Source organism: Anabrus simplex, chromosome 9 (assembly GCF_040414725.1).
Source record: "Anabrus simplex isolate iqAnaSimp1 chromosome 9, ASM4041472v1, whole genome shotgun sequence".
NCBI lineage: Eukaryota > Metazoa > Arthropoda > Insecta > Orthoptera > Tettigoniidae > Anabrus > Anabrus simplex.
This window is the reverse complement of record NC_090273.1, coordinates 89,355,613-89,381,743: the sequence shown is the minus strand read 5'-3', so window position 1 is coordinate 89,381,743 and position 26,131 is coordinate 89,355,613. Positions and strand designations below refer to the sequence as shown.

Below are 26,131 nucleotides of genomic sequence, written 5' to 3'. Positions count from 1 at the left end.
ATATATTGTAGAAGCTATATATCAAAGTATTGATTAGGTGGAAGATTCCCATCTTTATAACTGTGTATACTAAACTATCAATACGGACATGAAACTAATAGACTATAATGCTTGGAGCAAATCTATTGTGGAGAAAGGAACATCAAGATGAAAGCATACTTAAAGACCTGCATGCGCGTAAGGAATCTCTGGACTGCCTTGTCATTTGCTTGGAGCATATTGATTGTGGAGAAAGGAACATCAAGATGAAAGCATACTTAAAGACCTGCCTGTGCACAAGGTATCTGTACCATGTGGAAGGAGGCCTATTTCCTCAGGTTCACCTTACAACTTTATACTGCCAGTCTGAAATGATTCCAAGTTCTCCATACCAGACAAGAGAGCTTTTCATCAGTAACGCATCATCTAGTTACCCCTCCATTTTTTCTGTGTCCCTTTCTGGATTTTGGTTCTAAAGAGGATGCTCTTCCTTGATCTGTGTCATCGTCTGACTGGCCAGTCTCTGTTCCACATCTGCAGCTACATCCCGCCGAATGAGTGGTTAAATTAGGGATATTTTCTGGAATGATTTTGGATTTAGGCTATCTGTTACAACTCACACCATGCCCTTTTCTGCGATGTCAACCTGCTGGATGTGTGCTGCTATTCCAGACTGGTGTTGCATAATCTGAGGCTAAGGGCTGAGATTCATAATGTTTTTGAATAGAGGAGAAAGTAAAGAGCAACCCTAAAGGAGTTAATGAGAATGGCAAGTATCCTCTAAAGACCCAAGGACAAATATAGACATTTCAAAAAATATTATTGTCTCTTAAATAACAAAATATGACAAATCTGCAAAAATAATATTTTAGGAACTTTTGGCCAAGGGGTCCTTTCGAGGTTCTGCGGTGGTAGGGGGGGGGGGGGCAGATTGACATTAACTTCATTTCTTTTCTATTCATTCTGATCTTAAGGTGCAAAATATAACATACCTGTAAAAACAGTATTTTAGGAATATTTTGGAGAGTTTAATTTAATTTAATTTTGTGCGGCTATTTCTAGCTGAGTGCAGCCTTTGTAAGGCAGACCCTTCGATGAGGGTGGGCGGCATCTGACAGAGGTAGGTAACTGCGTGTTGTTGTGGTGGAGGATGGTGTTATGTGTGGTGTGCGAGTTGCAGGGATGTTGGGGAGAGCACAAACACCCAGCCCCCAGGCCAATGGAATTAACCAATGAAGGTTAAAATCTTCGATCCGGCCGGGAATCGAACCCGTAGCCCTCTGAACCAAAGGCCAGTACGCTGACCATTCAGCCAACGAGTCGGACCATTTTGGAGAGTGATTCTGGGGTTATTTTTGGCTGTATCATATAGAATATATTGGGGACATCCAAGTTTCAGCACTTACACCATGCAGCCACCTGTAACTTACAATAGAACACACAACAGCTACAAACATAAAACACAGAATGTATGGTACAAAAGATCACCACTTGTTACACTAATTGTCTCGGCCACAACTTGATAAAACACGTGATGTGTCATACGAGATACACAGGATCCATAGCAGTGGCGTATACTGGGGGCTACCAAGGCTATCAGTGAAGCCCAAACCTCAAATGCAAACAATGGAAATCTAAAACACATTATAATGTAAGCATCTGACACATTGTTCCATTTACAAACCTTGAAAGCAATGAGAAAAACCACCGCACATATTTCTGAGAACAAGGCTTCGGAGACTGATATTGCAGTCCAGACTCTAGACCCTTCCCCTTGCGTCATCGCACATGGCTTGCTGCTGTATGCCTGATAGGCGCGGGGACTGGGGAGGATAGGTGTGCTAGCCTTCGGTCCGTCAGATCGCCACTGCTAACTATCAACCATGCGTTACTCATCGTAGCCTATATACTTCCTCACCTCATCCTTCTGACTTAATTATATAGATAACAGAGTGCTGGTATTTCACTCCCGTTTGCTCTTACATCCTTGTAGGAAGAGACTGCAAGGCCGCTATTATAGGAGTAATACAGTTTTATTTTTATAGGTATATCTCCTGAAATGAAATGCAGTCTTTCAGGTTTAGTGTTCTCTTTTGTTGGTTGGAATCGAACCCACGATCATGGGTCGGACACCACCACTGATCTCCTGAGGAACCCAATTAAGCTGTGAATGATGGGTATGACTGCTGTAAAATTCAACATTTTTATTTAATAATAATAATAATAATAATAATAATAATAATAATAATAATAATAATAATAATAATAATAATGGTGCATGACATCTGTAAAGGCTTGGTGGTGACCTAATGAGGATAAAATGAATGACAAAGACGTCATAAACACCCAGTCCCCAAGCTAGGAGAATTAACAGTATTAGGGGTTGATTCTGAAAATTGAACTGGGGCTATTGGACCAAAGGAAAACATTCTATCCATTTAGCCACAAAGCCGGACTTCATTTTGCTAAACCTTAGGTTACCATCTTCACTGATCAGATGTTGAGTATTGGTAGTGGCAAAGGCCAGGGCAGTAGCTTGTGAAGCAGCCTAGACAACACAGGAGGCTTCACCGTTGGCAACTGGCTGCAGCTCAAAATGCTTAAGGTTTGACATTCACTTAACCAACTATCAAAAAGGGGTAACCTAAGTCCAGTGGTAGCCCACGTCTTGATCCCAGCATATGCCACAGGTCCATAGAGGTTATAAAATAGGTTCAGATAATTGTCTATCATAAAATGAGGTTCAGATAATTTTCTATCATATTTCAATGCTATAAACAACCATGTCTATTTACTAGGTACTCACCCTTTTGCGTGGCATCTCTTTAATCTGAAATAGAGAACAGGACAATTATTTCAAGTACTAAACACTCCAATACAGTATATTTTACAAATAGATAAGTAGTGTTTCATGAGGTGCTTCCAGGCATACTAGAATTTCAAAACTTGGTACCCATGAACAAAACTCCTCCTGGAGGTTTAGCTGGTGAGGATTCAGAAGCAAATGAGTTCAGTAGGCAAACCTGAGGTGATGACCTACAATGATCATGTTCCTGGAAATCAGATTCATTTTTAATATCACACCCTAGTCTGAGGTAATCTACATTAAAATTTGCAAGTTGAGAGTATTGGTAGAGATATATAAAGGCAGACAGGAATTAATGAGGTACTTCAAGATACCTGGAGGTAGAAACCTGAAAACTCCTTCGGAAAGTCAAGAATTCCCTAAGCATCCCAAATGGTTTTTTTTTTTGTTGGTTTTTTTTTTTTTTGCATGTTGTTTTACATCACACAGACACAGATAGATCTTACGGCGACGATGGTACAGGAAGGGGCTAGGAGTGGGACGGAAGCAGCCGTGGCCTTAATTAAGGTACAGCCCCAGCATTTGCCTGGCGTGAAAATGGGAAACCACTAAAAACCATCTTCAGGGCTGGCAACAGTGGGGTTCGAACCCACTATCTCCCAAATACTGGACACTGGCCGCACTTAAGTGACTACAGCTATTGAGCTCGGACCAAGTGTTTTTAGCTGGGCTGGGGACCAGGAACTGGAAGCAAAATTACATAAGTACAATAGGAGAAGCACTGGTAAAGTGAAATGTAAGGTAGATCTGCCAGGAACCATACCTAATCTAGATCACCTCTATATGGCGCATCCCATTCATAATTCACCTTCTTCTTAAAACTGCTCTTATGGTTTATTCTAATCAAAATAATTACCACTTTATCCAGATCACTTTTGTTGTTATTTTAGTTATGAGAAATATGTTCCTTAAAGAGGAATAAAAGTTGTTAAACAAAATTAAGATTATTTCTTTCTGTCAGACCTCTCTAGAAGACATTCAGTACTCTCCTGACAGTATTACACTTCCATGTGTAGGATCACAACACTTTCTGTTTCTTTACAAGTAGTCAATCAGTTAACATTACTTTTTTCCAACGTAACTGGTACAGTACTTTTCAGGCTCTTCCCTTGCATTACAACTTATGTTGTAAATCTGATGTTAATAACCATTAACATAACCAATGAAATTGTCCCGGCATAAGCTTTTGAGAGTTGTTGCTGATCAAGCCAGTTATAAAATGACGCATTGAGCTAAAAGTATGTAAAAACAAAAAGGCGCCTGCAGGGTTTCTGCCCACTTTGATATACAGTAAATATGATATAACCGTGCCATAACCTGTGATGACCATCCTGTGCGGGTTTGGTGGCACTGGGGGCAGATCCCCATGATGTGAAAAGACACACAGGTGTAATCCCTGGCATCATGGTGTAGAGAGCCATAAGAAATGCTTTCAGATCACCTCTAATGGTGCTTCGGCAGACTTTGACGGCACAGCGATACGTTACAGGCATTCTGCGTCTTCACGTTCTACCCCTTATGGAACAGCACCCTGGGACAGTGAACCAACAAGATCATACACATCCACACACAGCACATGTCTATGGACTGCCTAGAGCATGTTGAGGTCCTCCCGTGGCTAGCAAGATCCACAGACTTCTCCATCACTGAACACGTGTGGGATGAGAGTAGAATGGGACCGTCCCAGTACAAACCTGCAGCATCTGGAGGGACAGATGCAGTAACTGTTGGACAAACTTGCCTCATGAGCGTTTCCAAAGGCTGTTTGACACCATTCCAAACCGCATAAGGGCATGCATTGCGGCCAGGGGGGTGCGATACCCGACTGACCTGGCGCTAATATTCCAACTATTTAGTGTCAAAAATTTCAATTTTAGGGTCTGTATCGAATCGATATTTACATTCCACCTGTAACTACCAATGGCCTTGTCTCTTTCATCCCATATTGTAATCAGTTCAATAAAGGCACGTGGTCTTCCAGCATATGTAGTTTCATTCACTTTCAACCAAGCCTTCTTGGTGCTTAACTTTTGTTATCAGGCAGTGTATAATGAATGCTATGGAGCAGCATGGGTTCAATAGTTATTATTAAAGTAATTCTGGAGTGTCATTCTACAAATTAATCACAGAACTTTGTCTTGGGCTGATCTTCTGAAAATTGGCCACCTACTTCGATCCCCAACGTACCGTTCTTTCCCACTTTTATACGAGGCAGATACTCCTTAATTTAGACCATAGTTGCTTCCTTTGCAGCCACTCTCATGGTCTGCAGGCAGTGATTGGATTCCTGGGCACATTAAGGATCTCAGCGCTACTTTGAGGTCCACCAAGTGTCACTTTGTAATCTTGCAAGTGACTAATCTCATGTTTTAATCCGTATTGAAATGTGTTATTTGTAATAACAAAGTTTTTATTCTAATCCACCTGCTCAATACATTATAATGTTGTCACATGTAAAATAACTTCATTAATTGGAAAGTTATTTGTGGGACATGTTTCGCTCCCTTACAGAGCATCATCAGCCAGATCTGAATCTCGAAGAATGGTTATGTTCGTAAACAATGACTCCAGAACTATTGAAACATTTTTTCACAAATTAAAATCTACTCTATTAGAATATCATAAAATACACTGACTGACAGAGCAAATGCAACACCAAGAAGGAGTGGTTCGAAAGGGATGAAAGTTGGGGAAAAAACAGAGACGGCACGGACGAATAATTGATGTTTATTTCAAACCGATATGCAGGTTACACAATGCGCACGGCATCGACGCACTAGAGGTGACGTGGAATCATACGCAATAGCGCCCCAAACCATGATGCCGCGTTGTCTAGCGGTAGGGCACTCCACAGTTACTGCCGGATTTGACCTTTCTCCACGCCGACGCCACACTCGTCTGCGGTGACTATCACTGACAGAACAGAAGCGTGACTCATCGGAGAACACGACGTTCCGCCATTCCCTCATCCAAGTCGCTCTAGCCCGGCACCATGCCAGGCGTGCACGTCTATGCTGTGGAGTCAATGGTAGTCTTCTGAGCGGACGTCGGGAGTGCAGGCCTCCTTCAACCAATCGACGGGAAATTGTTCTGGTCGATATTGGAACAGCCAGGGTGTCTTGCACATGCTGAAGAATGGTGGTTGACGTGGCGTGCGGGGCTGCCACCGCTTGGCGGCGGATGCGCCGATCCTCGTGTGCTGACGTCACTCGGGCTGCGCCTGGACCCCTTGCACGTGCCACATGTCCCTGCGCCAACCATCTTCGCCACAGTCGCTGCACCGTGGACACATCCCTATGGGTATCGGCTGCGATTTGACGAAGCGACCAACCTGCCCTTCTCAGCCCGATCACCATACCCCTCGTAAAGTCGTCTCTCTGCTGGAAATGCCTCCGTTGACGGCGGCCTGGCATTCTTAGCTATACACGTGTCCTGTGGCACACGACAACACGTTCTACAATGACTGTCGGCTGAGAAATCACGGTACGAAGTGGGCCATTCGCCAACGCCGTGTCCCATTTATCGTTCGCTACGTGCGCAGCACAGCGGCGCAATTCACATCATGAGCATACCTCAGTGACGTCAGTCTACCCTGCAATTAGCATAAAGTTCTGACCACTCCTTCTTGGTGTTGCATTTGCTCTGTCAGTCAGTGTACATAAACCTTCATCATGCCTTAATAACATGGGCTTAGTAGGAGATATACATTAAAATTGTGGTACAATGAGTTATTCTAAAATACTTTAAAACAAGTAACATGTCTGAAATTCAATTTTAAGAACTAAATTTGAAAATTTAGTTCCAATGAGGTCTGGTGAAAGTTTTATATCCCTTAAGGATAAGAGTCTATAAAGATTCAAAAATCTCGTCAATTTGATAATTGTTCTTGTAACAGGATAATATTGATCTTCATGAAATTTAAATACTTGTTGTCATTTGACCATGGCGAGTGCTGTTGAATAAATAGCTCTTGTTGACATCGGTGACCATACATTGAAATTGCAGATTTAAAAAGGTATGATTGAAAGGGATGTAAATCGACGATCGTGGTTAAAAGTTGTTAATTAGTTTATCTTGTTGTAATTCTGTAACAAGAAAAGGAATCTTGTAAGTAATTGGAAGTTGTGTTGCTAGTTAATTGTGTACTTCTCGAACTTTACTTACCCCTCCAACGGTCGTTTGACAGTTTGGTGTTAACTAAGGTTGTATGGCGACTGCTTGCTGTTCTGCAGCTACTCCTTGTGTTATATGAGTGAGGTAGTAGGAGTTGAGGGGAAGGAGTAGGGGTAGGAGGAGAACTGTTAGTAGGTGTGGTTTTGGAAGGGGAATGTCTAGTAGGGTCTCAGGGAGGGGTTGTGTTCTTTAATGTTCCGTGATTATTATTTGATTTTGGGGATGAAAGCTTTAGCAAAACTGCTTTTTTCTAGCCTAAGCGTTTGTAAAAGTTTAAGTAATTGTTCGTGTAAAGGATTTCTTATTTTGATTTCTTCATTTAAATTTTTTTCTTTGATGAAATGTTGGTCTAAACGGACATAGATATTTTGTCATTAATTTTCCCTTTTCTATCTTTTTGATAATTTTTAGGTCTTTTTCTATAGTTGTAAAATGGTGGCCTGATTCTCTCATGTGAGCACTCATCGCAGAATGTTTGTTGTGTTTTGCAGCGTTAACATGTTCTAAGTATCTTGTGAGAAAGCCAATGCCAGTTTGACCAACGTAAGGACATTTACACTCTACGCATGTTAATCTATAGATGCCAGAATTTAGATAAGGGTTATTGTTAGAATTTATACTATTGTGGTTGAAAAAGTGTTTCTGTTTGTATTTTGTGTCTTGAACGCTATATTAACTTCTTGTTTTTTAATAAGATTAGTTATTTGATAAATGGCTGGATTAGTGAACGTAAATGTTGCGATTTTAGACTTCTTAGTTTTTTCGGGAGTAAAATTAGTTGCTGACTTTTGTTTTACTGTACTTTATTGATGATCCGATTGATCATATTTATTTTGTATCCGTTAATTGAGGCCAGATCTTTTATAAATTTGAGCTCTTTTCTTAAGTTAGAATCAGAGAGGGGAATTTTAAAGGCTCTATAAACCAAACTGAAAAAAGCTGCTTGTTTATGTGATTTTGGATGGAGTGAATAATTTTTTATCGTTAAAGGAGCATATGATGGTTTTCTAAATATTTGAAATTTGAACCTATCTCCTATTTGTGTTACATTAATATCCAAGAAGTTTATCGAGTTGTTGCTTTCGTCTTCTTTTGTAAATTTTATACTTGGGTCAATATTATTTAAGAAACTTAGAATTTTTTCACTATCATTTTTTTTACTATCTATTATGACAAAAGTGTCATCTACATACCTAATCCAAAGACAAAGTCCTTCTATGTTTGTTTTTATTTTGTTTTGCTCTAAATGGTCCATATATATGTCTGCCAGTATGCCCGATGTGGGGTTTCCCATTGCCAAGCATGTTTGACGGTAAATCTTTTTATTAAATGTGAAATAATTGTTGTTTAACTCTTTCGCTGTGGAAGTCGACTTTTGTCGACTTACTTCCCTATTGCATTTGCTGCGGAAATCGACTTTTGTCGACTTGGTACTTTCCTGCTATAAATTCCACACGCTTCTTTAATAAAGGCACATTTAATAATACAAATATCTATAGTCATGTATTGACTATGTACTAAGCATTGTTTGAAAACTTTGCCGCGAATACTGGACCTATGTTTACTTGTTATCTTTCACCCGCCTGCCCGCCCGCCCGCCCGCCAACATTCCTGTCAGCTGTCTGTCCTATAGCAGGCTTCACACAGCAGCAATGAGCGAGCGGATAAACATTAGTAATGACAGTGACGAAATCTTCGATCTTTTAGTGGCCGATTCTGATTCAGTCTGTTCAGAAAAATTTGGACAATGAAACAAGTGATGATGAGCATAGTGATTGTTCGGAAGAAAGTGCCAACCAGGAAGATCTTCATTTTGTTTCGGACTAGCGGGATATTAGTGATGGCACTGAAACTTCACTAATAAATGGAAGAATATTGTACAATAAGCTTCAAAAAAGGGCAATTAGTGCTCCTGACTTCAGAAATTCTGTCATAATCGGACTTCTACAAGAGTATCATCGCAGTCCGCCGGAGAAAAGAGGAAGAGCTTCTGATTACATACCTCAAACGCGCCTGTTTATTTCATGTTACCAGCAAAATGTTCAAAGAAAGGAAAGGGACTCTGCAAGAGAAAACAGACAGTAATTTTTTCTAAGAATTACCCAAGGCAGCCTGCAATGTGTCCAGTTCCATGTTCGGAGATGTATCACAGTAATGTGAGTTTCAAGGTCAAATGTCACTGCTAATTTGCCAAAGTTGAGTTTAAAATGGTGCAATGGTTTTTAACGTCACTAACCTTTAACAAAAGTTAAATTTCAGTTCATTTGGAAAATATGAAAAAAATATTTCTCAGTAAGTGTTCTGTTTAAAAATAGCACAGCAAAAGAGTTAAGGTAAATTTCAGTAAGTTAATGAATTTTTCTATTTCGCATTTACTTAATTTACTGTGCATAAGGAGATTGTTCTTGATGATATTGATAGTTTCTATAACTGATATATTTCGATACATGTTGGTTACATCAAATGAAACCATTTTATGTTGTTGTTGTTGTTGTAAGTTGAATTTACTTAGTTTATTACAAAATTCTATTGAATTTTTTGACTGTTGATTCGTTATTGAACTTGTAATGTCTTTTGAGGAAGTAATGTATAAATTTGGATGTTTTATATGTAGGACGATTTCTACTGCTAATTATAGGACGTATGGTTACGTTGGGTTTATGTAATTTGGGTAATGCTCCAGCCATTGGTAACTTTGGATTCATACTTATCATTTTTTGGTGTTCTTGTGTATTAAATAAAAAAGTTGAATTCTTAAGGATAATTTTTAGATTCCATTGAATCTTATTTATGGGATCTTGGTTTTTACTAAGGTGTAAGTTTTATCTGAAAAGAATTCTTCTGTTTTTTCAATATAGTCATTTTTATTTAAAAGGACTGTTGTTTCACCTTTGTCTGCTTTGGTAACAACTACGTTAGTATTGCTTAACTTTGTTTTTAGTGTCATTATTTGATTTTTGAGAGTAGGATTAGAACTTTAATTTATTTCCCTTACAAAATTTGGGAGCTTCTTTTTAACTTCAAATTTGATGTCATTTTGTAAATCTTGCGTCTATTTATTTAAGTTAGATTCAACTTCTGCTACTACATTGATTACATCTCCTACTTTTTGTGAGTTAGGCCAATTAAATTTTGAACCTTCATCGAATAGGTTCATTTCATTATCAGTGAAGTTTGTGTTTGATAGATTGATTGTGGTGGGAATGTTCTTTAGGTCAGAATTAGGCATTTGATAGGGTAGCTCATGAGAGACTACCGGCAAAAATGAGTGCAATTGGACTTGACAAAAGAGTGACTGAATGGGTGGCTGTGTTTCTAGAAAACAGAACTCAGAGAATTAGAGTAGGTGAAGCTTTATCTGTCCCTTTAAAAATTAAGAGGGGAATTCCTCAAGGCAGTATTATTGGACCTTTATGTTTTCTTATATATATATATATATATATATATCAATGATATGTGTAAAGAAGTTGAATCAGAGATAAGGCTTTTCGCACATGATGTTATTCTGTACAGAGTAATAAATAAGTTACAAGATTGTGAGCTACTGCAAAATGACCTCAATAATGTTGTGAGATGGACAGTAGGCAATGGTATGATGATAAACGGGGATAAAAGTCAGGTTGTGAGTTTCACAAATAGGAAAAGTCCTCTCAGTTTTAATTACTGCGTTGATGCGGTGAAAGTTCCCTTTGGGGATCACTGTAAATACCTAGGTATTAATATAAGGAAAGATCTTCGTTGGGGTAATCACATAAATGGAATTGTAAATAAAGGGTACAGATCTCTGCACATGGTTATGAGAGTATTTAGGGGTTGTAGTAAGGATGTAAAGGAGAGAGCATATTTGTCTCTGGTGAGACCCCAACTAGAGTATGGTTCCAGTGTATGGGACCCTTACCAGGATTACTTGATTCAGGAACTGGAAAAAAATCCAAAGAAAAGCAGCTCAATTTGTTCTGGGCGATTTCTGACAAAAGAGTAGCGTTATAAAAATGTTGCAAAGTTTGGGGTGGGAAGACTTGGGAGAAAGGAGATGAGCTGCTTGACTAAGTGGTATGTTACACGTTATAATTCTCATGTTAGGTCCGTACTGAAATGTACGTAAATACAAAGTATGTTACAAGTGGGGTTTTTTTGTATTGAATACGTATATATATATTTAAAAAAAACACTTGTAACATACTTTGTATTTAAGTGGTATGTTCCGAGCTGTCAGTGGAGAGATGGCGTGGGAGGACATCAGTAGACGAATAAATTTGGATGGTGTCTTCAAAAGTGGGAAAGATCACAATATGAAGATTAACTTGGAATTCAAGAGGACAAATTGGAGCAAATATTCGTTTATAGGAAGGGGAGTTAAGGATTGGAATAACTTACCAAGGGAGATGTTCAATAAATTTCCAATTTCTTCGCAGTCATTTAAGAAAAGGCTAGGAAAACAACAGATAGGGAATCTGCCACCTGGGCGACTGCCCTAAATGCAGATCAGTAGTGATTGATTGATTGATTGATTGATTGATTGATTGATTGATTGATTGATTGATTGATTGCCCTATTGTTAATTTTGTTAGGAATTGGTTTGTTTTCTTTTAAGAGTATAAGTTTGTTATCTAGGGTTTTTTGCTTCTTGTCTAAAACGTCAACAAGTTTCTCTGTTATATAAATTTGGATAGATTTCCATTCTAAGGGAGACAATTGTTGCAAAATTTCCAATTTCCAATTTATAATTGCAAGTTCAAAAATGAATTCTTCCTATAGAAGAAGTAGGAAATTAACTAGCAACACAACTTCCAATTACTTACAAGATCCCTTTTCTTGTTACAGAATTACAACAAGATAAACTAATTAGCAACTTTTAACCACGATCGTCGATTTACATCCCTTTCAATCATACCTTTTTAAATCTGCAATTTCAACGTATGGTCACCGACGTCAACAAGAGCTATTTATTCAACAGCACTCGCCGTGGTCAAATGACAACAAGTATTTAAATTTCATGAAGATCAATATTATCCTGTTACAAGTACAATTATCAAATTGATGAAATTTTTGAATCTTTATAGACTCTTATCCTTAAGGGATATCAAAATTTCACCAGACCTCATTGGAAAGAAATTTTTAAATTTAGTTCTTAAAATTGAATTTCAAGTCTTTCTAATATGTTAGACATGGTACTTGTTTTAAGTGTTTTAGGACAACTCATTATACCACAATTTTAATGTGTCTCTCCTACTAAACCCAAGTTATTAAGACATATCACCAAAAATTCTGGATTTTATGATACTCTAGTAAATTAAGTTTGAGTTTATGAAATAATAGTTTAATAGTTCTTGAGTCATTGTTTACAAACATAACCAATCTTCGAGATTCAGATTTGGTTGATCCTGTCACAAGTTCAATTATCAAATCGACGAGATCTTTGAATCTTTATAGATTCTTGTCCTTAAAGAATATAAAACTTTTTTTACCAAAACTCATTACAAATAAACTTTCAAATTTAGTTCTTAAGACTGAATTTCACCTATTTCAAAGATGTTAAACATGCTACTTGATTTAAGTATTTTAGAATAACTCATTCTACCACAATTTTAATGTATATCTCCTACTAAACCCATGTTATTAAGGCATGATGAAGGTTTATTTATTTTATGATATTCTAATAGAGTAGATTTAAATTTGTGAAAAAATGTTTCAATAGTTCTGGAGTCACTGTTTACGAACATAACCATTCTTCGAGATTCAGATCTGGCTGATGATTTCTGTAAGGGAGCGAAACATGTCCCACAAATTACTTGTCAATTAATGAAGATATTTTAAATGTGACAACATTATAATAAGTTATATTGAACAGGTGGATTAAAAACTTTGTTATAACAAATACCTTGTAATCTACCGATCTTCCGGCTGAGAGGAGTCCACTTGGTAGGCCAAGATCTATTATCGCTGTAGTGCAATGGACTTAGATTTGTTTTTGTTCTGCTTTCCTGTCATAGGAATTTTACATCCTTGCATCTTCGAAAATCTCCCTTGTTTTCATGTGACTTTAAATAATAGCAAGGTCTCTAGCTTTTTCCGTGGCTCTGTCGAGTGAGATCATCATACTGACAGTAATGAAAGTAATAACGGTAGTTACACTACATCATCAATACCGGAGAATTTACCAGTTATAAACTCAGTTCATTAACAGAGCTAATGCTGTTAAACAGAATCACCATTTTTGACAAATAACTCTGGTTGCATGATCATAATCTAATAAGAGTAGCATAAGGTTAAACATTGAAGATCTGCGTACAATTCCACAATGGCATTGGTACTAGAAATATGATAGTCCGTCAGACCATCCCTAAGTTCTTGATTACTGTACCTAACTTGTACTATAATTAAACGTCTCAAACTTGGAAACAATTTCACGCATCAGTATTTGCACTTATGACAAAATCAGAGTCCCTTGATTCTGCCAACTTGTAACGTGGCATTCAAATAAGTCACATTTCAATATAATTACACAGGCCGAGATTTAGACCTCTAGTGTTGTACCGGGCGGTACACCTCCACGCCGCTAATTTAAAATGTGCGCCAGTTAAAACTCCTCTGCTGGAGGAAGCCTGAACTTTATTGACGGTATTAATTTTCTACCTTCTCAGAAGATGTCACTACCTGTAAATTTTGGAGTTTTAGAACTGTGTCATTTTTGATGTGTTTTTGTTTCGCTTGAAGTAAGAAGTGTGAACTTTCTCTTCTAGAGGACACTACTGAAGATCTACTATAGTGCAACCTAGTGCGGAGTCAAAGAACTATTTTGTTGGAGAAAATTTAATTTCAAGAGTTTGTTCTTTGTTAACTTTCTTTCTGTCATTGTTTAAGTTGGCAATATTTACCCCTTTCTTCCCCTTGTTATGAATGTATCCAATCCCGAATTTCTTCTATTAATTTCTGACCAATCTGGTATATCTTCCCCCAACTTGAATCTGTTGCGGGGTCCTACCCAATAAAGAATTTGTGGGAGGGTGTTTTCTTTCCCCTAACGACTAGAACCTTCCGCGAGGGTATATAAACTGCTGATTTTAGGGTCTCCGGGCCACTTCTGTTCCATCTTTCAGTGTGTAAGGTACACAGCAGGGGGCGGGAAGCGCCTCTTTCTTCTCCAGCCGTTCAACGCAAGGTAATGGCCAATTAATAACTTCTTTCGTTGCTAGCTCAGCAGTTTAACTCTCGGGGCGGGTTCTAGGCCTTCCACCATGTAACTTTCCTTTAAAATGTAAAAACAACTGGTATCTATTCTATCTTTCAAACTACATATCGGGATAGAGAGTGCTTAACCCTCTCGAGCTCCCACTCACATCGTCTTGAGGTGAACTTATTTTTCTCAACCAATTCTTCCGTAATGTAATGTAAATTGTTATTTTCTTAAGTCACCTCTGTAGTATGGGATTAGCCCTTGTATTAACGGCCTAGTGCCAAGTAGGTCTTAAGCAAAGTGTATTAGGAGTGCAAGTTCGCCTCCTCTCAAATTGTATTTTAGAGGTCATGTATTAACCTTCTTGTCATTTAACAGACCTCAGTAGGTTGGGTATTTTACCCCTGTGTATATGTCCTTTGAGGACAACTTAAAGGTGGAGTTCGGAGTGGCCTATGATAGGCTTGTATTTTTAAGGGAAGTTGCCCTTTCTTGAAAATTGTGTTTCTGCCTCAAGGAGGGTTTTGGGTGTAATTGGAAGCAAATGTTTCTGGCATGTTTGGGGGTTTTTGGCCCCTTTGTTGTATGGTGTTCATTGTAAGGTTGGGCTCATTGCTCAAGAATTATGTTTCTGACCTTTGAAGCCCCAAATGGGGTACCTATGTAAATGTATTTTTCAATCGTGTTTCGGCTACTAAGTACCTGTTCTATTTGTTGTTACCTAATTTTGAAAAGAAAATATAACCTTGTTAAATTTTAAAATTAATTTCACTTTAGTAGCTTGAGACCTATTCACCACCCAGCACCTTCTTTCATGCATACCTACCACAAAAACACGGTAACAAGTGTAATATGAATACCGGTACTGCTTGTGTCTGTTCAGGTCCAAGCATAAGGAAACCTATCTTGAGGTCTAGAGCCACTGTATGGAGGATTCAAGCCTAAAACTTGTTAGGTTCCAGTAAAAGGAAGACAACAGACCCACAAGTGCAGCTGGGCAGAGCAAGAAGAGAAAATTAGTGGAGATAAATGTGCGTTGAAGCGGACAAAGTAGCAGACTAGAGGCATTAAAAGTATGATGACGTTAATGATTACTGATCTTCTGTTAAAGGAGAAGATACTACTACTACTACTACTACTACTACTACTACTACTACTACTACTACTACTACTACTACTACTACTACTACTACTACTACTACTACTACTACTACCACCACCACCACCACCACCACAATGAGAAACGAATATTAATGTAAACATTCCTATATATTAACAATTATCACAAACAATAGGTAAAAACAGAATAACAGAGTTTGTTGCTCAAATACATTTTTGGACTGTCCTATGTATGGATATTTTAATTATATTCACAATAAACAGAAAAATAAAACTTAATTCATAAATATTTCGAAAGAATGTCTTATGTACAATGCTACCAAAAAAAAAAAAAAACACTAGTAAGGAAGTAGAACTTGCTTCATAAATATATTTTCTGAATAAATGTCCTATTACTGTATACGATTCATTTTATGATGCAAAATGTTAAAAGCTCTACCACCAGAAGTACCACTTGGACAGTCTCCATTGGGAAATGTAGTTCTCTGAAGGAATGACCACCTTCTAATCTCCTTTCTTGATATAAAATCATCTTCCAGCTTCTCCAGATGTAAAGCCTTAGTAGCCTCCTTGTGCAGGCTCATATGCAGAAGGCTCAATGAATGTAATCCTTACTGTCCTGTAGCTGTACGGAAAAAAGCTGTAAGTTTTAGGGCCTAAGGAAAACCTGTAAGCCCTTGAGTTGTCCCGGGAAAATCATCATTATTTTTTAAAATTTGAATAGTTCTGAGGGCAAATCAATAATAATAGCGTATGGCCTCCGGAGAGGCTTGGTACAGGTCTTTCTCTAGTAGACGGTCTATAGGTGAACTATCTGCGAGGATGGAGCTCTACCTAGGATGATTTCAAAGTATGAAGTTGACACACACACACACACACACACGTCCCCGAGCCTGATGAATTAACCAGTTAAGTTTAGAATCCCCTATTCGGGCTGAGAATTGAACCAGGGACCCTCTGGACTATACGACAGCATGCTAACCATTTAGCCTTTGAGCCAACCATCGTTAAGATGAACTACTTTTTTGAAGTGATTGGTAATATCGTCTACGTTATGAATTATTCTTCCATCATTCAGCAACGACTTAAGAAACGTTCCTCTGAGAAGCAAAAGCTGTTCAGGTTCTACATCATCTTCATGGAGTTGTAAAATTTTGCCTTTTGTTTCAAGTGCAGCTGATTTGGAGAGCTGCAGACCACCAGAATTAAAGGTAGGATATACAGGGAAGCAATGAGTGATCCCATCCTTCATAATAGGCATTGTTATCCAGCCAAAGATAGCAACTGTCCTGTAGGTGTATGGAAAAAAACCTAAGTATTTTGGGTCTAAGATAAACCTCTCAGCTTTTGAGTTGTCCCGGAAAAGTCATCATTATTTTTAAAAATGACACACACACGCACACATGCACTCATGCACGCACACACACAGAGTTACTGGTGATCTGGCAAAATTGCTTGAATCTATAAATGACAGCACAGTAGGTTGAAAGTACGAGAACAACGCAGTCTCGATCCTCTTATATTGCCCGCTTTATAGCCACTAGTTTAACACAGAATGGCACGAATACCAATATTTTTTCAAGTTTCAGTAAGTGTGCTGTCACAGACGCACAATCTTCGCTGTCAGTATAGGTGTGGCCTTGTATTATTGATGCATGTATGTGTACGATAAGCTTAGCTATTTCGTACAAGTAAACGTGCTTATTCGCTCTAATTTGTGCAAGTGATATTTTGTATAGAACTGTGAAATGAACTAATCATATGTTGCTTATAGATATTTTTGAATTTCTTGTAAAGTTTACTTTTTACTTCCGTTTGTGCAAGTTAATATTTTTTTGTAAAAAGGGACATTAGATTTTTCTGAAATGTTCTATTGTTGTGTACATTATGCAAATCTTAGCAAGGTGGTTCATAGCCAGAAGAGATATGATTCTATGAAATACCATCTAGAAGGGAATTAAGAGAAAAGTGCAAGTCAGCTATATCTAGGCAAGATCCTACTGGAATCCGCTAACACAGACCAAGCACGCCTCCTTGGTTACTAGTCTTTGCTGTTTCGGGCAGTTAGTGTATTGATATTTAAAATAATTTTACATGAATGTGGAAATAATAAATACAACACAAATTATGTAGTGACTATATTAATGTTGCCACTGAAACGATGGTGACGTACATGCCGCATCTGACCAGTAGTCATAAATCTTGGAATATGCTTGTTTCTGGCACAGCACAAGTATGTAAAATATCCAGTGAAATGTATTTGAAGCAACTCGTAAGTCCTTCTACTACTGTCAATGGGCTATGTCACTCATTAAATTTATTGCAAATAGAAATGGACAGGTTGTTGTGGTACTTACATTAACTTTTCTCCTTTTTTTTTTCCTCCCTTTCTTCTGAAACAAGAAGAAGATGCATTTGTTAGTGAGGCTTTATGACACATTGGAGTAGACATGAGGACTAGCTCTCAGTGGTGGTCATTATTGTCTCTAGTGGAGAAACAGCAAGAGTTCAGATCTTTTGAATAATGGAAGTATCGGGAGGGGGAAAGGAGGACAATGATGGCCAAAAACACAAAAATTATGGTATGTCTTGCAAACGTAACACCCTCATGGACAGAGGAGAGCAAGACATGACCAAGAGAGGTTGGTGAGGTAATACAACCTCCAAATAATATTAAATTCAGCCACCACTTATGAAAAATAACAATAGATAGATAAAGTAATATCACATAAAATAGCATACATTTCCTTTGTTAATGAAGATCTATATAAGTTTCCTGAAAACAGTTTTGTCCAGTCTTTTGACTGGAGCGACTCGCTTCATTCTTTTTTAAATCTCTCCAAATTACCCACCTGTGTATCATCAGGCATTGATAGGTCAATTAATTTCAGTCAACTTTCAGTAATCCTAAAATCAAATCACTAAACGACCTCTCCAGAAATTGCTGGGGAAGGCTTCTCCCTAGCCCACAATACTTCTGTACTTGGCATGTTGCATGCAGTTGAGGAGCTGTTTCTTTAAGTAAAGATATCAGAGAACCTAAAAGATTTAAAATGACAGGTGGATAGGCCAACCTTCAATTTCAACCAAAGTTGGTACACATATGATTTAATACTATCTGGGGAGAAATACTGTGGTGGGGTAAGACACACCAATCACCATACGGGGTGTAGGGGGGGAGGTAGAGACATGTAGAAATAATAAAAGAACGACCTATGTTAGTGTTGAATCCAAAGTTTTTGACATCTCGGAGATGAACAGTCACACTCCGTATAACATTTAAGTCCAAATTCAACCACCATGAACATGGGGGAATGAGAAGCGGTGAAAAATAAAACATCCGAAATGACCGAGACTATGGATGTACATGTGCATGTTTCAGCATAGGTCTCAATCAAACTTTGGTCCATATAATTATGATCTACCATCTGGAGAAAAATACTGTTGGAATAAGACATCTCTAGCACCTCTACGGATGTGTGTTGGGTGGAACTGACATTTTAAAAAATCTTAGAAAATGACATATTGGGTCAAATTGTTACTTTTGGGGATGACTGATTTGAATAGTGACATATTTTTTATTTATTTGAAAGGATCATGTGCTTCCAAGACAATATGGGCTGCATCAAGGACAAATATTCACATGAAACAAAATTATCTAAAATAAACATTAATTTAAATGCCCAGCAATACCTGTTAAAACTACAAAATTGTTCGTAAAATATCAATCAACACCATAGTAAAGAAATCACAAAAATTCAGTTTTATTCTTAATTCCTAAGAGTGAACATTCAAGAAAAGTACCCGGACAATGCATGAAACAATGTCATATCAGGACATGTTTTCTGACTGATTTACAATGCCTGACAAAAATGTTAAGCACCCAGAAGGATTGGTCCAATATTATCCCATTTCGGCATACATACACACCATTGATGTGTGAGTAAATGATTAGAATTACAAGGATCTGCAATGTGTAGAACGCCCGTCAGAACGTATTAATGATGGCACCGTACTGTTGTTGATAAGTTGTTACCAGTAACGGCTGTGAGTCGGACAGTAAAGCAAGACGTGCAGAGAGGACAACGTACAGCAAAAAGCACCCTTCATGCCTCGCATTCATTGTAGACAGCCTATCCACCAATAGAGAGCATTTAACAGAGGCTGAATTATGGGACTGCACAATGCTGATTGGTTGTATCGTGCAATTGCCAGGCGAGTGGGCCACTCACATGTCGCAGTAGTCCAATTTTGGACTCAATAGGTACATGAGGGCACCCAATCACGTTATGCAGGTTTGGTTTGACCAAGAAACACCACCCCGAGGGAGGACCGTTGTATGGTACGCCTAGCATTGCGGGATCCCATAACTTCGGCACGCACCATCGGCAGACATGTAGTGGAGAGACTACAACATCCTGTGGGTTCCCGCTGCACCCTTGAAAATTGGTTATTGGTTTGTATGGAAAGAATATTTTATTACTGGGGTGGAACAATGCATAAAATTATCATCCAGGAAGGTGATTTCAACTCTGCACTGTCTGCTAGACCGCAGTGAAACAGGTTTTCCCCGTGCCGTGTAAGCGAGTCTGGGTTTTTTTTTTGTGCCTTGTTGAAGACACCAGATGGGTAGCACGTGGACAGGAACTCTACCAGATTAAAAGCGATCAATACTTTGAGATTTTGACGTCATGATATTTAACCAATTGAATCGCAAGGTTAGCCAGATCGCTAAATCTCAGCCATTAAAATTCAATTAACAAACACACCTACGTCTTGAAGAAATAAATACCCATGTACCTGGGGAAATCTTTCTCATTTGCATTCTGCTCATTCGCTCAGTTGCTCAGTTGTCTACGGGAATAATTGTTCGAGCACGTGTTATTGGAAACGGCGTATCCGACGTGGAACATTACCAGCATTCATTTGATAAAAGACGATAATTTTTCTGCTTCTGAGGAAATTTTGTGACACAGAAATATCGGAAACGCAGCAGTTCAGATTTCCTTAACTTTATAAATCTGAAGAAAATGTTTTAAATTTCAGCTTTCACCAGAAGACGGAAGATCCCTAGCAGTCCTGAAATATTTCGGAAGAATGGAACTTCAGCATTACGACGGAGTTTGTAATTGTCCTAAGTCCTCGCCTGCTGCAGCCATGTATAATTAAAATGTGAGGCATAATTCAGCCCGGGAGAGAATAATATCGGAGATGGAGTTTGGTTAAATATTCACTGATCATCAACCGAGTCCAGAAGCCAAGTCTACTACAGCTAAGATTTTAAATTATACTTTTCTCTATTTTCTGTTGTAATAATTATGTAGACGTAGTCCTTGCTTGAATATTTGAAATCATTTCTAATAGTCTTTGTAGTTAGGAATTTCACTCTTCTCTCACTGGTGTTGGTAGATTTGATGTGTGTGAGAGTGTATTTGGGACCTATAATTTGTCCTATTTGAGTGAGTGCTTCGTGACTTGTTCTCACTGTCCCATGATAAGTCGAGGAAAGTGTTAAAAATATTTGACCCACGCGATAATAGTTATTAATTTATAAAATAATGATGGAATAATTTTGAATTATTTGGGACAGAATATCGACGTGCTCTGTGAATTTAGGATTTTTCCTTGATGTTTTGTGGTTTACCATAGATTCGAGATAGAATAGAGTCATCTATGATTTCATTAAACCATAGCCTGCGATGACGCGACCGCGCGCGTATAATAATAATAATAATAATAATAATAATAATAATTGACATTATTACGGTCTAATAGAATGTTTAAAGGTCATGAGTGTAATTATTACTGTGCTTATAAGTGATTAATGTGTGCTATATTGAAGTAGATGTTGGCCTGGAATATTGGTCGTGGTTTGAATGTCCACAAATTTTGCATTTACTGTTATTGGTATTTGAGACTTGTAAATGGATCTTAAGATAGGATTTTATTTGTGTGTCCATTACACGAGTCAGTTAAGGAAGAGAGTGTGTCTTTGAACATAATTTCTTCTTATGCAGCACATGTTGATCGATAATTTGAGATAATAAGAGATTAAAAATAACGTAGTCGTGACTCATAGACCGTATGCGCGAATGTTTATTTATCTGTGACTGTAGGCAGTTCTATGGAATTTTTAGTGATGATTTCTACTGTAAAATTATCCTGGAACATCGTTGTGGAATCTATTTCATTGGAAAAGTGATAATCCTGTCACAATCACACGTCAGACAATCGTAATGGTAGCCCTTGTCTGATATTGTCATCGGGAGAAACTCTCATACTTCAAATAAAATTTAAAATTAAAAATCAAGAGATAGGGTTCGATAAATCTATTTGATAATATTACCGTGGACCAAAGCTTGAATGTGAGATGGATGAATGACTGATTTTGTTTGTAATTGTGATTTTCATGGTTATATTTCGTCATGATATGTGTACGCTGAGCGCGTAAAGTTTCGATTTTTTGTTTTGTTTTGTGGCGAGCATATTTGGCTCAATTATGAATCTTTAAGTAATTTTATGACGGAATAAGATAGATTAGGATCTTTGCTTCGAGGGAAATACTTAAGCAAGGATCGCGTCAATGAACTAAGCTCACAAAATGTAAAATGTTTAACTCTACAATGCGAGAATTTTAAGTCTTTATTGTGAGTTGTGCACAACACTAGGTCAATTGACATAAAAATAAGAATCTAATGAGTTGGATATTGGATTTCAAAATAATTTTATTATATAATTTGAAGCTTAAATAATTAATTAGAATAATATTTAATTAATAGAAATGATTTATTTGATTTTTTGTGTGAGGTAAAAATTTGACTCACGGTAAAATGAATCGCAGAGTATTGTTAATTTAAATAATAATTTTAAAAAAAATAAGATTTTTGATATTTTGAGATAGGATTTTCTCAAATAATAATTTATTTAATTTCCTAATATGATTTATTAAGACTTAGTTTCGTATCTTTGCAGAATGCAATTTAATGAAGAACTGTGGGTGAATTCCAGCAGGGAAGAGCTAAATATTTTTATTTTAAGATTTTGAAAATATTTATAGAATCTGGAAAGTGCTGATATTTTATTTAATAAATGTTAAAACCCATTTCTTTTTAGTGTTTTCATTTGTCGTCAGTCCTTAGATTGTCCCTGTCCCCTATAATTTAGCGTTGCCTGTAAGCGAACGTTCCGCCTCTGGGACTTTTGCTTACCGGCTGGGCTGCCCGGCAAAACGGGGGCACCGCACAGTGCCTCGATGACTCGTATCCACTGGATTGTCTTCCTACCGCAACTTGCATTGGTTGTCATTGACACTAGAACATGTATGCTTGCATTTGGAGTGTTGTCTTGCCTTGGAGGCATGGACAGAGGAGAACTGGTTTCCCGTCATATTCAGTGATGAGTCCCGCTTCTCCATAACTTTTATTTGCTGGATTACATTTTGGTCCATGGGCTGCAAGAGTGGTGTCGTATTCGCAGGCATGTAGAGGACTTCAATTTGCCTGTCTTTGGAATGTTGATCCTCTTCTTTAGGGTGTCCAGGAACATTATCCAGAAGTAGCAAAGCTTTAGGAGCTTAATTGTGGTCTTTTGAAAATCGTTTTACAGCCAGGATAAATTCTTGCTTGAACCATTCAGTAAAAACATCTCAGTTTGGTTTTTATAGGTGACTGGTATGTGAGATACATTTTGAAATGGCCTCAGATGCTTGGCTTTTCCTACAACCAGTAACGGAAGTTTTTGTGTGCCAGTGGATTTTGCACAAGGCATGAATATCAATCTGTCTTTTGGCATTTTTCTTCCTGGGGCACTTTCTTCGGAAGAGTGTACAAAGGTCTTATGTGGTAACATCCTCCAAAATAAACCACTTTCATCTGCGTTGTTAACTTGCTCTGTCAGAAGACCCAGTTCTTGGATGTTTAATTCAAATTTCTTCTGAAAAGGGTCAACGGCTCAAACATAACTAGATAATTTTTCTCCCGTGACAGTTAAGAACCGAATCCCAAATCTTTTCTTAAAATTATCAAGCCAGCCATCACTAGCCTGAAAATCGTCTTTTTTCGTAAAAACATTTTGCTTTTTCACGAAGAATGTCACCTGATGATGGCGTGTGCCTGGCACACTCTTGCAGAAATCAAGTGAATAAAGCATTTTCCATTTCAGGACACTCAATTGTTTTAACTGTCTTTCTTCACTTCAAGTCTCCCTCAGCAGTACTAACGTACACCAGGAATTTATCACGATTGACATTGAAGTCGTAGATTGTAGATCGTCCAACGCCACAAGTCCGTGCTAGGTTTTTACAGTGGTTTCTCCTTTGTCAAGTTTAATTATTATCTCTTGTTTTGGACAAAAACTTAGTCACGTGCTTTCTTTTGGCCAACACTGCAGGTAGTACACTAGATAAACACACTATAAAATACAGTACCTACATATACGTACAGTACGTACTACTGTATACAATAGGTTGTAAACTTGATAACAATGATGAAAGAGCTAACGGCGGTAAAGCGGCGTACAGAATGATTAGATGGTGAAGGGAGGAGGAAGGGAAGACAAATGACATGTGTTTCCTGAGAACGCCGGATTACCAAACGTGCCGGACTAACCAACCACCAGATTATCGAGATTGTACTGTATTATCTTTGGGTATTTATTGGGGGTGGGGGATGGCCATGTTCAACATGAACACAGGCATGTGAAGTGAGGAACAATTATTATTGTAAACATTCCTATGTATCAACAATTATCACAAACAATAAGTAACAACAGAATAATGGAGCTTGTTGATCAAATACATTTTTGAACGATTCTTATGTACAGAGATTTCAATTATATTAACAAGTAAACAGAAAAAAAAACTTTATTGATAAATATTTTGAAAGAATATCTTACGTACAAAGCTAACACAAAGAAACACTAGTAAGAAAGTAGAACTTGCTTCGTAAACACATTTCCTGAATAAATGTTCTATTACTGTTTGTTCATTTTATGTTACAAAATGTTAAAAACTCTATCACGAGATGAACCACCTGGGCATATCTCTCTCTCTCCAAGGCAGATGAATTAACCAGTTAACGTTGTGCCATTTCACTGCCATGAATGAACAGTTTGGAACGAAAATGGACGCTATGCTGCGAGAAGAATAAACACGGCGCGCGAATTCAATCGTCAATGTCGAGAAGATAATATTTATATTGGAAATAAGCCAAGAATTAGTATAAAGAAGGTGGTGAAAAATAAACAAGGATATAGGATTGTTATGAGATTATTACTGAAAAAAAAAAAATTCCACAAGAAAAATCACTGCAAGCTACATTGAGCAACATTATTACTATGCGAAGAAGACGATATTATGAGCAGCAGGTCTGAATTGAAAGAAATTTGTAGTAGTATTGAAAGAAAAGAGCGGAAACCCATACAAGTATTACACCAAGTCGCATAATAATAATAAGCCAAGAAACTGAGGTGGCTTATTGGAATACATTATGTATCAGACTACGTCACAAAATACCGAGCAAGAGCATTGGATATTCTTTAAAATCGCTGGCAAAAAGTATAATAAGCCACGGAAATTAAAAGCGATAGATAAAAATATAAATTCACCATAAATTATATAAGCAACTATTTTATTGTTGCTGCTGAAATGACTATAACGTACATGCCATGCCCTTGAGCAGTAGTCATAAATCTGGTACAGCACATGTATGTGAAATATCCTGTAAAATGGATTTGAAGGAACTCTTAAGTCTTTCTAGTACTTCCAATGGATTATGTCACTCCTTAAATTTATTGCAAATGGAAATGGAGAGGTTGTTGTGGTACCTTTTTTTTTTTTTTTTTTTTTTTTTTTTTTACGCCAGCCCTTCTGAAACGAGGAAGAGGATGCATTTGTTAGTGATGCATTATGACACATTGCAGTAGACATGAGGATAAGTTCTCACTGGTGGTCATTTTGACTCTAATTAGTGGAGAATAAGCATGAGTTCAGATCTTATGAATAATGTAATTATTAAATTAATGTAGTAATGGTCCACCTTTCAATACTATAATATGTAATATTCTAAATTACATTAATTAGGGACTAGTTTCGGCCTGGGCTGGCCATCTTCAGCCTTGATGTAAAACACCTAATAACTAAACAAATGTACATGCACACAATTGACATAAAAACAAATAAAAACAAATATATACAAAGTGACATTAAAAACTGGGATGGAATATGAATAAATTTGAAAATGAACTAGGTTCTAACATCTAGAGTATGTTCATCATTGAGAATAATTTCAAGTATTAAGTATTAATTTATATACACAGAACTGTTAGTTCTAATACTGCTGATCATTTCAATAGGAACTGGTAAATGTTGATCCTGTAGTTTGTCATCAAATCTATATGTGTGGTGTTAGCTATATGTAATCCATTGAACACTGCTGTAAATAACCACTAGCTGACAGGGAACTGTTAGATGTTGTTTCATCTTCAATCAAAATAATAAATGAGATGCTCTCATGGTGCTTGTTAAATCTTGCTGAAATGTTGTTGGACATTGTCAGGACAGCACATAAAGATGTGGTTAACACAGATACATTGTGTCTGGTATAAAATTTTTGCGATTCATTGCGGTGCCCATGAAGTTAACCTGATAAATTAGATAAAATTAAATTAATGAATTGAATGAGAGAATGTGTTAGTTAGATGGCATAGGTTATATGAGACTTACCTCTCAATACAGCATGAGGTGTGTGGTCCATTGTTGAGTGTGCTTCAGACTAACTGTTGTGAAATTCAAATGAAAAGGAAGGAGAGGTGAGGGGAAG

General features: G+C 37.5%; 1 protein-coding gene across 2 annotated transcripts in view; it reads right to left on the bottom strand.

The window, feature by feature from the left end:
- LOC136880879 (uncharacterized) overlaps positions 1 to 26,131 on the bottom strand; it is a gene marked incomplete in the record, with an annotated part of 321,955 nt that overhangs the window by 174,168 nt on the left and 121,656 nt on the right. For both annotated transcript variants that reach the window (XM_068229264.1, XM_068229265.1), the window contains 2 exon segments: positions 2,786 to 2,809; positions 17,672 to 17,707. In XM_068229264.1, coding sequence (XP_068085365.1) covers positions 2,786 to 2,800 — 15 coding nt within the window.